At 38.7% G+C, this 17,633-nt stretch overlaps 1 protein-coding gene across 1 annotated transcript in view; it reads right to left on the bottom strand.

Moving 5' to 3' along the window:
- LOC117333090 (NAD-dependent protein lipoamidase sirtuin-4, mitochondrial-like) overlaps nucleotides 1-17,633 on the bottom strand; it is a 26,019-nt gene continuing 8,386 nt past the window's right edge. Inside the window, exons 2-3 of the mRNA XM_033892220.1 lie at nucleotides 16,601-16,744; nucleotides 1-260 (exon numbers count right to left, since the gene is read on the bottom strand). Coding sequence (XP_033748111.1) covers nucleotides 108-260; nucleotides 16,601-16,744 — 297 coding nt within the window. The 3' untranslated portion in view covers nucleotides 1-107. The remainder of the gene's footprint in view (nucleotides 261-16,600; nucleotides 16,745-17,633) is intronic.

The raw sequence follows: 17,633 nt of genomic DNA on the forward strand, positions 1-17,633 counted from the left end.
TCACCAAGATATTTCATTTATTATTTCAATAAATGATCAAATGTGACAATGTAAGTAATCTAAAATACAATAATATACAAATCAAACACACTATTGGGACACTTTCATCATAAGTGTTCTAAGCGTCGAAGAACATCGCTGCACCTCGCTGTGATTTTGAGCGAAGCTAGATTGTCGGCACGAGTTGCTCCTATATTGACAATGGCTATAGGCTTCTTTTGTGTGTGAGCAGCATTCACAAAGCGATATCCGGAATAAACCTAAAAGAAATCATTATACAACATTGGTTTACATCGTGTAAGCAGGAACACAAAATCTACATCGACTACAATAATCAAGGTGTGTATGCTGAGGACTTCTTATGATATATCCTTATTTTGGAACAGAAGGGGACAGGAAGATAAGGACGTGGGTAAACTGTTATTACCGAAACAATGCTACTGAACTCTGACAGGTAAACTGTTATTACCGAAACAATGCTGCTGAACTCTGACAATCACTGGTTATCTCACAAAAGGAACACGTGTTCATATCTCTGAAAGGCATTTATTACAATGCTGCACCGCTATCATATCGTCGTGAGTTAAACAAGGCGAACGTGTGAAATCCTATCGCTACAGACTTGGTAACACGTGTATTTAGGTGGTGTCGCCGTATCGGTACAGACTTGGTAACACGTGTATTTAGGTGGTGTCGCCGTATCGGTACAGACTTGGTAACACGTGTATTTAGGTGGTGTCGCCGTATCGGTACAGACTTGGTAACACGTGTATTTAGGTGGTGTCGCCGTATCGGTACAGACTTGGTAACATGGATAAAACACGGATAAACGGTCGTGTATTTAGGTGGTGTCGCCGTATCGCTACAGACTTGGTAACATGGATAAAACACGGATAAATGGTCGTGTATTTAGGTGGTGTCGCCGTATCGGTACAGACTTGGTAACACGTGTATTTAGGTGGTGTCGCCGTATCGGTACAGACTTGGTAACACGTGTATTTAGGTGGTGTCGCCGTATCGGTACAGACTTGGTAACACGTGTATTTAGGTGGTGTCGCCGTATCGGTACAGACTTGGTAACATGGATAAAACACGGATAAACGGTCGTGTATTTAGGTGGTGTCGCCGTATCGCTACAGACTTGGTAACATGGATAAAACACGGATAAATGGTCGTGTATTTAGGTGGTGTCGCCGTATCGGTACAGACTTGGTAACACGTGTATTTAGGTGGTGTCGCCGTATCGGTACAGACTTGGTAACATGGATAAAACACGGATAAATGGTCGTGTATTTACAGTTGAGTGTAGACTAAAGGTTACACAAAGTGCACTCCGTTTGGACTTGGAGTGCACTCCGTTTGGACTCCAGGTAAACTTGGAGTGCACTCCGAGTGCACTCCAAGTTTACCTGGAGTCCTATCAGGCCCCAATTCTACCTTGGTCCACATGTATCACATGTACATGTAACCAAGTACATATACACATAATGTTTATATATAGATGTATACTCATATACAATTAAGACTCCTAAAACATGTAACAATAAGATATATGTTACTGTTTTATCTTTGTATATACCATATAATTTCGTTGGTTAATTTTTAATTGGTTAACAAACAATGCATCTAATATAATTGATTTTTTTTATTAGAAAACCCTATATAAGTGACTGAATAGATATGGCACTTTGTTGAAAAATGTATGACAGCATTCCTTTCATTTGAAGAATTTTAACAAGCCACGCCATAAATGAATAGAAATTGGGAATAAACAGAAATGTATTTGGCAAGTTGGTTGTGGTCTCTCAAAATGTAGAGTCTGAATGTGTACTGGAACTATCCTGTACTCAAAGTACTACTGTTTTTAATATTTCAAATACTTTACTTCCAACAGTATATATATTACTTAACATACAATACAAAAGAAAGCTTGTTTTTTATCACCTTGATAGCATATTCTGGATCCAATGTCTAGTTTTGTTTAGAGTTGAACATCAGACTTACATTTCCATTTGGTAAACCAACTGTTTTTTTGTTTTGTTAAACTTGCCTTATTAAATCCAGGTCATACATGGAGTTCTTTCAACTGTTATGTAAGATACAACCCCCCCCCCCCCCCCCCCCCCCTTCCAGAATCAATATTTACCTGTATATCAAGCGTGATTACAGGGGTGTGGAGAAAAGACAGACTTGTACACTGACCCCAATAATGACCCCTTCCTCCAAGTTTACCTTATAAGGTGTGAAGATCAGGACAGGTGTACACACAGTCATCTAACTAGATAAAGACCCCCTTAATTGTTAGATGGAAACTGGTCATCGCACCTTACCTTTACCTAGCCCGAGTTTCCTCTGGCCCTGACACCATGTCTGGTATGGTGTCAGGGCCAGAGGAAACTCGGGCTAACCTTTATACCAAGTTCATATAGAATATAGGTACAGACTTGTGACTGTCTATATCTGACACTTTTGAAATGATATGATTGTTCATTACTATTAAAATACTATTACAACAACAGTTATAAGTCATTATCATATATATATATATAAAAAAACATAACAAAAGATATTTTATTTCAAACTGGTACTATTACTTTGTGTCTTTAATATTATAATGTAAGTATGTATAGAGTATAAGAAGTGAATTATAATGTAAATCACCATAGATTGATATGATTTCCATGTTTAAGTTATAAGTAAATACTTATCAAACATTCCATACACTAACTGCAGCTTACCTTATGAAATTTTTTTAAAAGTTTAAACATTTAACTTTATGATTTTATAATTGTCTTGAACAACCATTGTACATTCATGCCTGTATCTGTTACATGTATGAGTGACACATCGATGATAGATATTGACTGCATAGGAATAGAAAACGATGTAGTTCCAACAGGTAAGTTTTACAGGTAAATGGTACATAGGTTGCCAGTGTCCAACTGCCACGGGGCAAATTGTACCTCAGGCAGTTTCCTGTTTCCTATTATGATCCCATTTCCTGGACGAGAACAATGTGTACTAATTACGGGTATAGGGCTATAGGTTGGTTTTGGGAAATGGTGAATTTACATTTATTATACCCTTGGGAATTATACTGATTTTTTTTTACTTTAATCTCTTTCTTTACAAATATTTTTCTTAAAGCAATGTCTTTATATTTTTGAATATAACAAGATAAGAACTGCGTCATTTCTTAATTTGATTTACATTATTTTTTTCTGAACTTGTATCATTCAACATTTCACCTCTACATACCGGACACCTGCGTAAACCGGCCAATACGTTTAGTCTCAATGACTAACAGTTTAGACAGGTTACAATGTTATAAGAAACAGCTTATTTTTACTTTCTAATTTCGGTATAGAATAACTTCATTTCAATAAAGTTGGTCTTCTAAAACCTGTTTACCAGTTTGTTAATGGTTTTACAGCTTATTTTGACATTTCCACCTTAATTATATCGGTATTTCGTTTATAATTTTGGTCTGATTAAGGCCTCTCAGATAGAGAGCTACAATCCTTTCCTTCAGGTCAGGAGATAATCTTACTGTTCTGATGGCCTGAGGCTACACACCCAGCTTTGCACAGCTTCATCATTTGAAGCCATACAACAACAAATATGGACATCGGTATTTCTGTGAACCCAGGACAGTACCTGTAGCTGGCTACTAAAACTCACCTGGCACAGTTCTCAGGTGTGTCAGGCCAGAGTCAGTCATGCATGGCCAATAATAATAGCAATTATAACAGATACTGTCATTTATTATGGGTAGTACAGAACTTCATACTTGTGTGTACATTATGTCAGAACATTATTTTAACCAGGTAATGCTCGTAAATATTTACAGTTGTAAATGTATACTTTTTAACAATACATTTAAAAATATAAACCTATATAAACTATATTGATTATGTTTATTTTATAATTACTTGCCTGAACTGAGTACATATCTGTAGTTATATTTTCCTTTCATGTAGAGAATGTCTTATTAAAAAACCCACATAAGTCATTAAATACTGTAAACTTTCAATATTTTGAATAATCAATAACATAATATAGATACATTATCTAAGCTTCCTTTAAAGTCATGATATGTGTACAGAAGTAAATATTCTAATTGAAATAATTTTTTACTTCCTTAATAAAATGAAATACAGTTTAATTACATTTTAATAAAATATGAAATAATAAGCAATTAACTTTCATAAAAACCTGATTATAGCATAAATTGTATAACTGTATTTTATGGATCTTAATAAATATAGATTTAACATGTAGGCATTATTACCATGTATTAACAATAAAATAAATATTCCTAGTAGACTAAACAAATGTAAATAGTAATATGAACAGAACAAAAGTAATTTGTAAAAATCTATTTATTTATAATAAATTATATTAAAAGCATCAAAGTATTAATATTTATATATGATATAGTCTGATTATAGACCCGGGGCAGACATGGTGTCTTATAGGACTCCAGGTAGACTCGGAGTCCACTTGGAGTGCACTCCAAGTTTACCTGGAGTCCAAACGGAGTGCACTCGGAGTGCACTTGGGTGTAACCTTTAGTCTACACTCAACTGTAGGTGGTGTCGCCGTATCGGTACAGACTTGGTAACACGTGTATTTAGGTGGTGTCGCCGTATCGGTACAGACTTGGTAACATGGATATAACACGGATAAATGGTCGTGTATTTAGGCGGTGTCGCCGTATCGGTACAGACTTGGTAACACGTGTATTTAGGTGGTGTCGCCGTATCGGTACAGACTTGGTAACACGTGTATTTAGGTGGTGTCGCCGTATCGGTACAGACTTGGTAACACGTGTATTTAGGTGGTGTCGCCGTATCGGTACAGACTTGGTAACATGGATAAAACACGGATAAATGGTCGTGTATTTAGGTGGTGTCGCCGTATCGGTTCAGACTTGGTAACATGGATAAGACACAGATAAACGGTCGTGTATTTAGGTGGTGTCGCCGTATCGGTACAGACTTGGTAACATGGATAAAACACGGATAAACGGTCGTGTATTTAGGTGGTGTCGCCCTATCGGTACAGACTTGGTGACATGGATAAAACACGGATAAACGGTCGTGTATTTAGGTGGTGTCGCCGTATCGTTACAGACTTGGTAACATGGATAAAACACGGATAAACGGTCGTGTATTCAGGTGGTGTCGCCGTATCGGTACAGACTTGGTAACATGGATAAAACACGGATAAACGTCCGTGTATTTAGGTGGTGTCGCCGTATCGGTACAGACTTGGTAACATGGATAAAACACGGATAAACGGTCGTGTATTTAGGTGGTGTCGCCGTATCGGTACAGACTTGGTAACATGGATAAAACACGGATAAACGGTCGTGTATTTAGGTGGTGTCGCCGTATCGGTGCAGACTTGGTAACATGGATAAAACACGGATAAACGGTCGTGTATTTAGGTGGTGTCGCCGTATCGGTACAGACATGGTAACATGGATAAAACACGGATAAACGGTCGTGTATTTAGGTGGTGTCGCCGTATCGGTACAGACTTGGTAACATGGATAAAACAGGGATAAACGGTCGTGTATTTAGGTGGTGTCGCCGTATCGGTACAGACTTGGTAACATGGATAAAACACGGATAAACGGTCGTGTATTTAGGTGGTGTCGCCGTATCGGTACAGACTTGGTAACATGGATAAAACACGGATAAACGGTCGTGTATTTAGGTGGTGTCGCCGTATCGGTACAGACTTGGTAACACGTGTATTTAGGTGGTGTCGCCGTATCGGTACAGACTTGGTAACATGGATAAAACACGGATAAACGGTCGTGTATTTAGGTGGTGTCGCCGTATCGGTACAGACTTGGTAACATGGATAAAACACGGATAAACGGTCGTGTATTTAGGTTGTGTCGCCGTATCGGTACAGACTTGGTAACATGGATAAAACACGGATAAACGGTCGTGTATTTAGGTGGTGTCGCCGTATCGGTACAGACTTGGTAACATGGATAAAACACGGATAAACGGTCGTGTATTTAGGTGGTGTCGCCGTATCGGTACAGACATGGTAACATGGATAAAACACGGATAAACGGTCGTGTATTTAGGTGGTGTCGCCGTATCGGTACAGACTTGGTAACATGGATAAAACACGGATAAACGGTCGTGTATTTAGGTTGTGTCGCCGTATCGGTACAGACTTGGTAACATGGATAAAACATGGATAAACGGTCGTGTATTTAGGTGGTGTCGCCGTATCGGTACAGACTTGGTAACATGGATAAAACACGGATAAACGGTCGTGTATTTAGGTGGTGTCGCCGTATCGGTACAGACATGGTAACATGGATAAAACACGGATAAACGGTCGTGTATTTAGGTGGTGTCGCCGTATCGGTACAGACTTGGTAACATGGATAAAACACGGATAAACGGTCGTGTATTTAGGTGGTGTCGCCGTATCGGTACAGACTTGGTAACATGGATAAACACGGATAAACGGTCGTGTATTTAGGTGGTGTCGCCGTATCGGTACAGACTTGGTAACACGTGTATTTAGGTGGTGTCGCCGTATCGGTACAGACTTGGTAACATGGATAAAACACGGATAAACGGTCGTGTATTTAGGTGGTGTCGCCGTATCGGTACAGACTTGGTAACATGGATAAAACACGGATAAACGGTCGTGTATTTAGGTGGTGTCGCCGTATCGGTACAGACTTGGTAACATGGATAAAACATGGATAAACGGTCGTGTATTTAGGTGGTGTCGCCGTATCGGTGCAGACTTGGTAACATGGATAAAACACGGATAAACGGTCGTGTATTTAGGTGGTGTCGCCGTATCGGTACAGACTTGGTAACATGGATAAAACACGGATAAACGGTCGTGTATTTAGGTTGTGTCGCCGTATCGGTACAGACTTGGTAACATGGATAAAACATGGATAAACGGTCGTGTATTTAGGTGGTGTCGCCGTATCGGTACAGACTTGGTAACATGGATAAAACACGGATAAACGGTCGTGTATTTAGGTGGTGTCGCCGTATCGGTACAGACATGGTAACAAGGATAAAACACGGATAAACGGTCGTGTATTTAGGTGGTGTCGCCGTATCGGTACAGACTTGGTAACATGGATAAAACACGGATAAACGGTCGTGTATTTAGGTGGTGTCGCCGTATCGGTACAGACATGGTAACATGGATAAAACACGGATAAACGGTCGTGTATTTAGGTGGTGTCGCCGTATCGGTACAGACTTGGTAACATGGATAAAACACGGATAAACGGTCGTGTATTTAGGTTGTGTCGCCGTATCGGTACAGACATGGTAACATGGATAAAACACGGATAAACGGTCGTGTATTTAGGTGGTGTCGCCGTATCGGTACAGACTTGGTAACATGGATAAAACACGGATAAACGGTCGTGTATTTAGGTGGTGTCGCCGTATCGGTACAGACTTGGTAACATGGATAAACACGGATAAACGGTCGTGTATTTAGGTGGTGTCGCCGTATCGGTACAGACTTGGTAACACGTGTATTTAGGTGGTGTCGCCGTATCGGTACAGACTTGGTAACATGGATAAAACACGGATAAACGGTCGTGTATTTAGGTGGTGTCGCCGTATCGGTACAGACTTGGTAACATGGATAAAACACGGATAAACGGTCGTGTATTTAGGTGGTGTCGCCGTATCGGTACAGACTTGGTAACATGGATAAAACATGGATAAACGGTCGTGTATTTAGGTGGTGTCGCCGTATCGGTGCAGACTTGGTAACATGGATAAAACACGGATAAACGGTCGTGTATTTAGGTGGTGTCGCCGTATCGGTACAGACTTGGTAACATGGATAAAACACGGATAAACGGTCGTGTATTTAGGTTGTGTCGCCGTATCGGTACAGACTTGGTAACATGGATAAAACATGGATAAACGGTCGTGTATTTAGGTGGTGTCGCCGTATCGGTACAGACTTGGTAACATGGATAAAACACGGATAAACGGTCGTGTATTTAGGTGGTGTCGCCGTATCGGTACAGACATGGTAACATGGATAAAACACGGATAAACGGTCGTGTATTTAGGTGGTGTCGCCGTATCGGTACAGACTTGGTAACATGGATAAAACAGGGATAAACGGTCGTGTATTTAGGTGGTGTCGCCGTATCGGTACAGACTTGGTAACATGGATAAAACACGGATAAACGGTCGTGTATTTAGGTGGTGTCGCCGTATCGGTACAGACTTGGTAACATGGATAAACACGGATAAACGGTCGTGTATTTAGGTGGTGTCGCCGTATCGGTACAGACTTGGTAACATGGATAAAACATGGATAAACGGTCGTGTATTTAGGTGGTGTCGCCGTATCGGTACAGACTTGGTAACATGGATAAAACACGGATAAACGGTCGTGTATTTAGGTGGTGTCGCCGTATCGGTACAGACATGGTAACAAGGATAAAACACGGATAAACGGTCGTGTATTTAGGTGGTGTCGCCGTATCGGTACAGACTTGGTAACATGGATAAAACACGGATAAACGGTCGTGTATTTAGGTGGTGTCGCCGTATCGGTACAGACATGGTAACATGGATAAAACACGGATAAACGGTCGTGTATTTAGGTGGTGTCGCCGTATCGGTACAGACTTGGTAACATGGATAAAACACGGATAAACGGTCGTGTATTTAGGTTGTGTCGCCGTATCGGTACAGACATGGTAACATGGATAAAACACGGATAAACGGTCGTGTATTTAGGTGGTGTCGCCGTATCGGTACAGACTTGGTAACATGGATAAAACACGGATAAACGGTCGTGTATTTAGGTGGTGTCGCCGTATCGGTACAGACTTGGTAACATGGATAAAACACGGATAAACGGTCGTGTATTTAGGTGGTGTCGCCGTATCGGTACAGACTTGGTAACACGTGTATTTAGGTGGTGTCGCCGTATCGGTACAGACTTGGTAACATGGATAAAACACGGATAAACGGTCGTGTATTTAGGTGGTGTCGCCGTATCGGTACAGACTTGGTAACATGGATAAAACACGGATAAACGGTCGTGTATTTAGGTGGTGTCGCCGTATCGGTACAGACTTGGTAACATGGATAAAACATGGATAAACGGTCGTGTATTTAGGTGGTGTCGCCGTATCGGTGCAGACTTGGTAACATGGATAAAACACGGATAAACGGTCGTGTATTTAGGTGGTGTCGCCGTATCGGTACAGACTTGGTAACATGGATAAAACACGGATAAACGGTCGTGTATTTAGGTTGTGTCGCCGTATCGGTACAGACTTGGTAACATGGATAAAACATGGATAAACGGTCGTGTATTTAGGTGGTGTCGCCGTATCGGTACAGACTTGGTAACATGGATAAAACACGGATAAACGGTCGTGTATTTAGGTGGTGTCGCCGTATCGGTACAGACATGGTAACATGGATAAAACACGGATAAACGGTCGTGTATTTAGGTGGTGTCGCCGTATCGGTACAGACTTGGTAACATGGATAAAACACGGATAAACGGTCGTGTATTTAGGTGGTGTCGCCGTATCGGTACAGACTTGGTAACATGGATAAACACGGATAAACGGTCGTGTATTTAGGTGGTGTCGCCGTATCGGTACAGACTTGGTAACACGTGTATTTAGGTGGTGTCGCCGTATCGGTACAGACTTGGTAACATGGATAAAACACGGATAAACGGTCGTGTATTTAGGTGGTGTCGCCGTATCGGTACAGACTTGGTAACATGGATAAAACACGGATAAACGGTCGTGTATTTAGGTGGTGTCGCCGTATCGGTACAGACTTGGTAACATGGATAAACACGGATAAACGGTCGTGTATTTAGGTGGTGTCGCCGTATCGGTACAGACTTGGTAACACGTGTATTTAGGTGGTGTCGCCGTATCGGTACAGACTTGGTAACATGGATAAAACACGGATAAACGGTCGTGTATTTAGGTGGTGTCGTCGTATCGGTACAGACTTGGTAACATGGATAAAACACGGATAAACGGTCGTGTATTTAGGTGGTGTCGCCGTATCGGTACAGACTTGGTAACATGGATAAACACGGATAAACGGTCGTGTATTTAGGTGGTGTCGCCGTATCGGTACAGACTTGGTAACACGTGTATTTAGGTGGTGTCGCCGTTTCGGTACAGACTTGGTAACATGGATAAAACACGGATAAACGGTCGTGTATTTAGGTGGTGTCGCCGTATCGGTACAGACTTGGTAACATGGATAAAACACGGATAAACGTCCGTGTATTTAGGTGGTGTCGCTTTATCGGTACAGACTTGGTAACATGGATAAAACACGGATAAACGGTCGTGTATTTAGGTGGTGTCGCCGTATCGGTACAGACTTGGTAACATGGATAAAACACGGATAAACGTCCGTGTATTTAGGTGGTGTCGCCGTATCGGTACAGACTTGGTAACATGGATAAAACACGGATAAACGTCCGTGTATTTAGGTGGTGTCGCCTTATCGGTACAGACTTGGTAACATGGATAAAACACGGATAAACGGTCGTGTATTTAGGTGGTGTCGCCGTATCGGTACAGACTTGGTAACATGGATAAAACACGGATAAACGTCCGTGTATTTAGGTGGTGTCGCCGTATCGTCAACCGACACTGTACACATTGGGACTTCCGTATTACAAAGGTAGCACACTACAGTAGGACAGCCTGGCCATGGGCAATTTTTTTGTTAAGCAAATAACTCCTGTATTATGATATGCATAAAAAATGAAAAAATAAATGTACACTATAATTGGTATATTCAGTATGAAGAAGTACATACAGGCTTCACATTTGTTAAAACAAAAATTAATAAATTGGTTCCGGATTTTAAATTTCCGGATTTTCCGCAAGTGTGTTTACACAGGAAATTTAGTTTTGCCTACAGCGAAAAATGGATGCCCACAGTAAAGGTGAGATAGCGGAAAAACTTAATTTACAACATATGTCAAAACAAGATTAATTCTGTCTTTGGGATAGAGATATTTAATTTTAAATAGGTTTCAGAAAAAAAATTGTGTAGAGAATTGTGGTATTTTGGGTCAAATATCATAATATTTTGCAATTTTTGAGCATTTTTTAAGCTGTTACCATGGTATTCACAGCTCTAAAAATCACAGAAAATATCAGTTAACTTATCCTTCAGAGCTGTATTAAAATTGCAGTAATACTCTGCTAATTGGTCGTTGAGGCATGCACAATGATGACCCAACTAGAAGACAATCGACTGTAAACTTCCCGTCAATGCTGCCAAACATGTTTTCGGTACTACGCCCAACCCATAATCAAACAGAACAATTTTCAAAAACCTTGGTTCATTACCTAAGAATGTAAATCTGATCGACAGATGATATAAATGGTATGTTGACGCAGTCTTTAAAGAAGACCTTTACGATAAGGAGCGTCAGTATGATTAAACGCTGAGGTCAGCCGTAAATATACATCAACTGATACGTAAGCAAAATTAAATCATTGAAGGTCGAGGAACCAAAAAGGATATTGGAAAATATTAAATAAAAATATTCCATTAAAAACAGATAAGGCAAAAAAGAGGATCTTAACAATGTATTTTCAACATACATGTGTATTTCAATAATGAAGTTGAGGATATTTTTTATCTACTAGAGAACTCGAAGAGTTGTTAAAGCTGAAAACAAATGTTTGCTTGAATGTACCCATATCTTCATCTGAAATATTGAAATGTGTTAATAAATTAAAATGGAGTAAGGCTGGGATGACGATATAGTATGTAACGAATATATTAAATGTTGACTTTATGGCACCTTTATACGACAAAGTAATTAATTATATATTTGATACTGGTAATGTACTAGATGCATGGCCGTTGGGGCAATATCATATCCGTTTTTAAAAACCAAAGCGGATATACGTGACGCTAAGAATAATAGTCCAATCCCACTTATTTCCTGTCTCGGTAAATTATTTACGACTATGATTAATAAACGCCTCAATAATTATGCAGATAATATTGAAACCATACTTCAAACCGAGCTTGGTTTCGAAAGCAGCTTTCAACTATTGAATAAGTATGTTCTCTTTCATCTTTAATTGAACTTTCTAAGCAGGTTAAAAGTCGTATGCTTTGTGCTTTCATCGATGTTTAGATAGCGTTCGACAGTGACTGGAGAATATTACTGTGTAACAAATTAATTTCAACTAATATAGGTGAGAAATGTTTTAAAGTGATAATTAACTTGTACAACGGAATAAAGGCTCAAGTAATATAAGGTAGCTCAGTCTCTAATATTTCCAATTGTAATTTCGGGGAAGACAACGGGAAAATTTATCCGAAGTTTTGTTTTCCATTTTTTGGATGATTTGAAACATTTTTGATATCCCACGAATGTAGAGGCAATATCTGATATATATCACAGGAAAACTGGAGACCGAGTTACAAAGTTTACCTCTAGTTGTATGTAATGCTATTTGCCGATGATACGGGTACTGTTCTATCAATCTAGAGGTTCAAATGTATGACACCTTAAAGTAAACATTGATAAAACTAAGGTAATGGTTTTCGGTGGAGGGACGGTGCCTCAAGATTTACGTTTCATCTATAACGGTAATGATATAGAAATTGTGAAATGTTCCAAGTACATGTATCTTAGGGATTATTTCAACCGTAATGATTTTATTTATTTAGATTTCAAGCATGAAATCGATCAAAGCAACATTCAATCCTTAAATTAAATCATTGAGGAAGTTTAATGTAATGTTGGTGTGCAGCATTTTGCCTAATATTTATATAACTGTTACACGACATGATCTTTTAAAAAAAAATGTTATCGTGTGTCAAAACTGAGTTGCTCTTGTGATGGAATTTAAGGTAATTTTAGATGTAATAATTGATTTAATGTAATTACGAAGGGTGAGACAGAAATATGCCTGATTGTCCTTGTCAGCGTCTAAAATATGTACCAAATCAACCATGAAAACAACAGGCGTTGTAAATAGGAATACAACTCATCAGTCACGGAGATATTTCTCTAGGAAGATAGCATAGCCTTAAAAATTAACGCCCGTGTACGTCTTGTTATAGACAATGAACAATTGATGAACGACCTTTTGACGTTCGTTTAGTCTAAATAATTCACGCTGCATTCACGAGCAACATCCAATATATCAAAATATCACAATATTGCTTATACATATTAATTTGAAACTCCTGTGGGGGTTCTTCTGTACAATGGACCTATATCAGGTTAGGCTTGTTATTCTATCGACAGTACCTTCTCATAATGAATAAAGAAATCACCTTCATTGATAATGTTCGCTTTGGAAACTAGTTTTCTGACACATCATTATGAAGCGTGCCTGCACTTTGCAAAGGATGGCGTTATGCATGCTAAAGATGACAGATGAGAATCAAACCATCGACAATATTATTCAATGATATAGAGGATATCTAACAGTGTCTTCAGTAATAACAAATATATTTCACGAGTGGGGCTAATATTTTGATATTTTTCACGAGTGCGCAGCACGAGTGAAAAATATCAAAATATTAGCCACACGAGTGAAATATATTTGGTATTACTGAAGACACTGTTAGATATTCTGTTTATTACATTTTTTATCAACGAAAAACCTACCCCGTATGCTAACTAGGCCTACAGCGATAATTTGTAAACAAAAAAAGTAGTTCCCCCTGTCCAGGTGCTGACATATGAAAATATGTTATTGAAAAATATCACTTTTATAGAATGAATAATTTTTGATATTTCACTGGTAAAAATGTAATAAAGTTGAATCATCAATTGTAACTATTACGTATGTACATGTATCGGTACAGTCTCTGGAATATACCATTCCCCCTAATTACTGGGCCAGTTTCGATCACCCTCGCCATCAGTTTTCACGGTGAAAAAAAAACCAGGCATGCATAAATGTTATCGATGATGTAGTTACCAATATTGACTGTATCTGTATGACATCCTAATAGAACAGAGGAAAACGATAAAACCCAGGAAAGCTTTCTCCTTGTTATAACAAACCATACACATATTAATGACAAAACCGATTAATTTGATAACGAGAGGGTAAAGGCTAGTTTAATTGACAACATGACTACCGTTAACAATGACAACATTAGGACATGACTACCGTTAACAGTGACAACATTAGGACATGACTACCGTTAACAATGACAACATTAGGACATGACTACCGTTAACAGTGACAACATTAAGACATGACTACCGTTAACAGTGACAACATTAGGACATGACTACCGTTAACAGTGACAACATTAAGACATGACTACCGTTAACAGTGACAACATTAGGACATGACTACCGTTAACAGTGACAACATTAGGACATGACTACCGTTAACAGTGACAACATTAGGACATGACTACCGTTAACAATGACAACATTAGGACATGACTACCGTTAACAGTGACAACATTAGGACATGGCTACCGTTAACAATGACAACATTAGGACATGACTACCGTTAACAGTGACAATATTAGGACATGACTACCGTTAACAGTGACAACATTAGGACATGACTACCGTTAACAATGACAACATTAGGACATGACTACCGTTAACAATGACAACATTAGGACATGACTACCGTTAACAGTGACAACATTAGGACATGACTACCGTTAACAGTGACAACATTAGGACATGACTACCGTTTACAGTGACACCATCAGGACATGACTACCGTTAACAGTGACAACATTAGGACATGACTACCGTTAACAGTGACAACATTAGGACATGACTACCGTTAACAGTGACAACATTAGGACATGACTACCGTTAACAAGGACAACATTAAGACATGACTACCGTTAACAGTGACAACATTAGGACATGACTACCGTTAACAGTGACAACATTAGGACATGACTACCGTTAACAGTGGTGACAACATTAGGACATGACTACCGTTAACAGTGACAACATTAGGACATGACTACCGTTAACAGTGACAACATTAGGACATGACTACCGTTAACAGTGACAACATTAGGACATGACTACCGTTAACAGTGGTGACAACATTAGGACATGACTACCGTTAACAGTGACACCATTAGGACATGACTACCGTTAACAATGACAACATTAGGACATGACTACCGTTTACAGTGACACCATTAGGACATGACTACCGTTAACAGTGACAACATTAGGACATGACTACCGTTAACAGTGACAACATTAGGACATGACTACCGTTAACAATGACAACATTATGACATGACTACCGTTAACAGTGACAACATTAGGACATGACTACCGTTAACAGTGACAACATTAGGACATGACTACCGTTAACAATGACAACATTAGGACATGACTACCGTTAACAGTGACAACATTCGGACATGACTACCGTTAACAATGACAACATTAGGACATGACTACCGTTAACAATGACAACATTATGACATGACTACCGTTAACAGTGACAACATTAGGACATGACTACCGTTAACAGTGACAACATTAGGACATGACTACCGTTAACAATGACAACATTAGGACATGACTACCGTTAACAGTGACAACATTCGGACATGACTACAGTTAACAGTGACAACATTAGGACATGAATACCGTTAACAGTGACAACATTAGGACATGACTACCGTTAACAGTGACAACATTAGGACATGACTACCGTTAACAGTGACAACATTAGGACATGACTACCGTTAACAGTGACAACATTATGACATGACTACCGTTAACAGTGGTGACAACATTAGGACATGACTACCGTTAACAGTGGTGACAACATTAGGAAATGACTACCGTTAACAGTGACAACATTAGGACATGACTACAGTTAACAGTGACAACATTAGGACATGACTACAGTTAACAGTGACAACATTAGGACATGACTACCGTTAACAGTGACAACATTAGGACATGACTACCGTTAACAGTGGTGACAACATTAGGACATGACTACCGTTAACAGTGGTGACAACATTAGGACATGACTACCTTTAACAGTGACAACATTAGGACATGACTACCTTTAACAGTGACAACATTATGACATGACTACCGTTTACAGTGACAACATTAGGACATGACTACCGTTAACAGTGACAACATTAGGACATGACTACCGTTAACAGTGACAACATTATGACATGACTACCGTTTACAGTGACAACATTAGGACATGACTACCGTTAACAGTGACAACATTAGGATTACAGTAAGTATGTCAGATTAATTAATGCTCTGTCCTAATCAAATTTAAAACATCATGAGTGATATAAGTTTATAGCAATAATTGATGTAATTGAGAGAAACGGACATGTTGGACCAAACTATGCAATTCGGACATAACCATTTTGGAACTAGTGTTATTAGTCATTAACATACAATTATAACCTGTTGATAAGGTCGATACAAGCGTTTATTAACCCGAGAAACCTGCCTAATTTCATTTAAAAATTACTTTGATATGGGAATTAGTTTTTACAAAGAAGAAATATGAATGATAAAGAATGGTGATGATAACTACCTCTAAAGACGATCCCAGAACGAGGACGGCATCCGATTCCTTCACTTTATCAAACACTAAGTTCACGGTAGGTTTAGGTACGTTGTCACCGAAGAAAATAATCTCCGGTTTGAGGGCTCCACCACAGCTTGGACATTGTGGAACCTACAGAATAAAACGGGAAACACAGAAACATTGAACTTGTAGTTTATGATAAAGATAAAGATAAAGAAATAAAATGTATTAGAATGTTAAAGAAATATCTATCAATTTAAATATATTTCGCAAGTTTCCTGTACAGCACATGTGAACTAAAGCATCAACAGTAATAAAGAAAGGGGTAAAGGATAACATATGTTATACATGACTGTCGTGAGGGCAAGCTTGTTGGACCAAATGCATGTAACTATAATAAATAAGACAGACAACCAAGTTTACAATGAAATTGGCCGTTTATTATATATAAACGACAGACCTGGAAATATGGATTTCCAAGCCCGAACCAACATTTCATTATATTGTTATATTCCCTTACATTGTTATATCCCCTTACATTGTTATATCTCCTTACACTTTCATTGTGATATCTCCTTACATTGTTATATCTCACTACATTGTTATATCTCACTACATTGTTATATCCCTTACATTGTTATATCCCCTTACATTGTTATATATCCTTACATTGTTATATCTCACTACATTGTTTTATCTCACTACATTGTTATATCTCCTTAAATTGTTATATCTCCTTACATTGTTATATATCCTTACATTGTTATATTCCCTTACATTGTTATATTCCCTTACATTGTTATATCTCCTTACATTGTTATATCCCCTTACATTGTTATATTCCCTTACATTGTTATATTCCCTTACATTGTTATATCTCACTACATTGTTACATCTCCTTACATTGTTATATCTCCTTACATTGTTATACAGTGTATCTCCTTACATTGTTATATCCCCTTACATTGTTATATCTCCTTACATTGTTATATCTCACTACATTGTTTTTATGGAAATAAAAGAACAGAATAATGTTTTA

This window comes from Pecten maximus, chromosome 8 (assembly GCF_902652985.1).
Source record: "Pecten maximus chromosome 8, xPecMax1.1, whole genome shotgun sequence".
Lineage (NCBI taxonomy): Eukaryota > Metazoa > Mollusca > Bivalvia > Pectinida > Pectinidae > Pecten > Pecten maximus.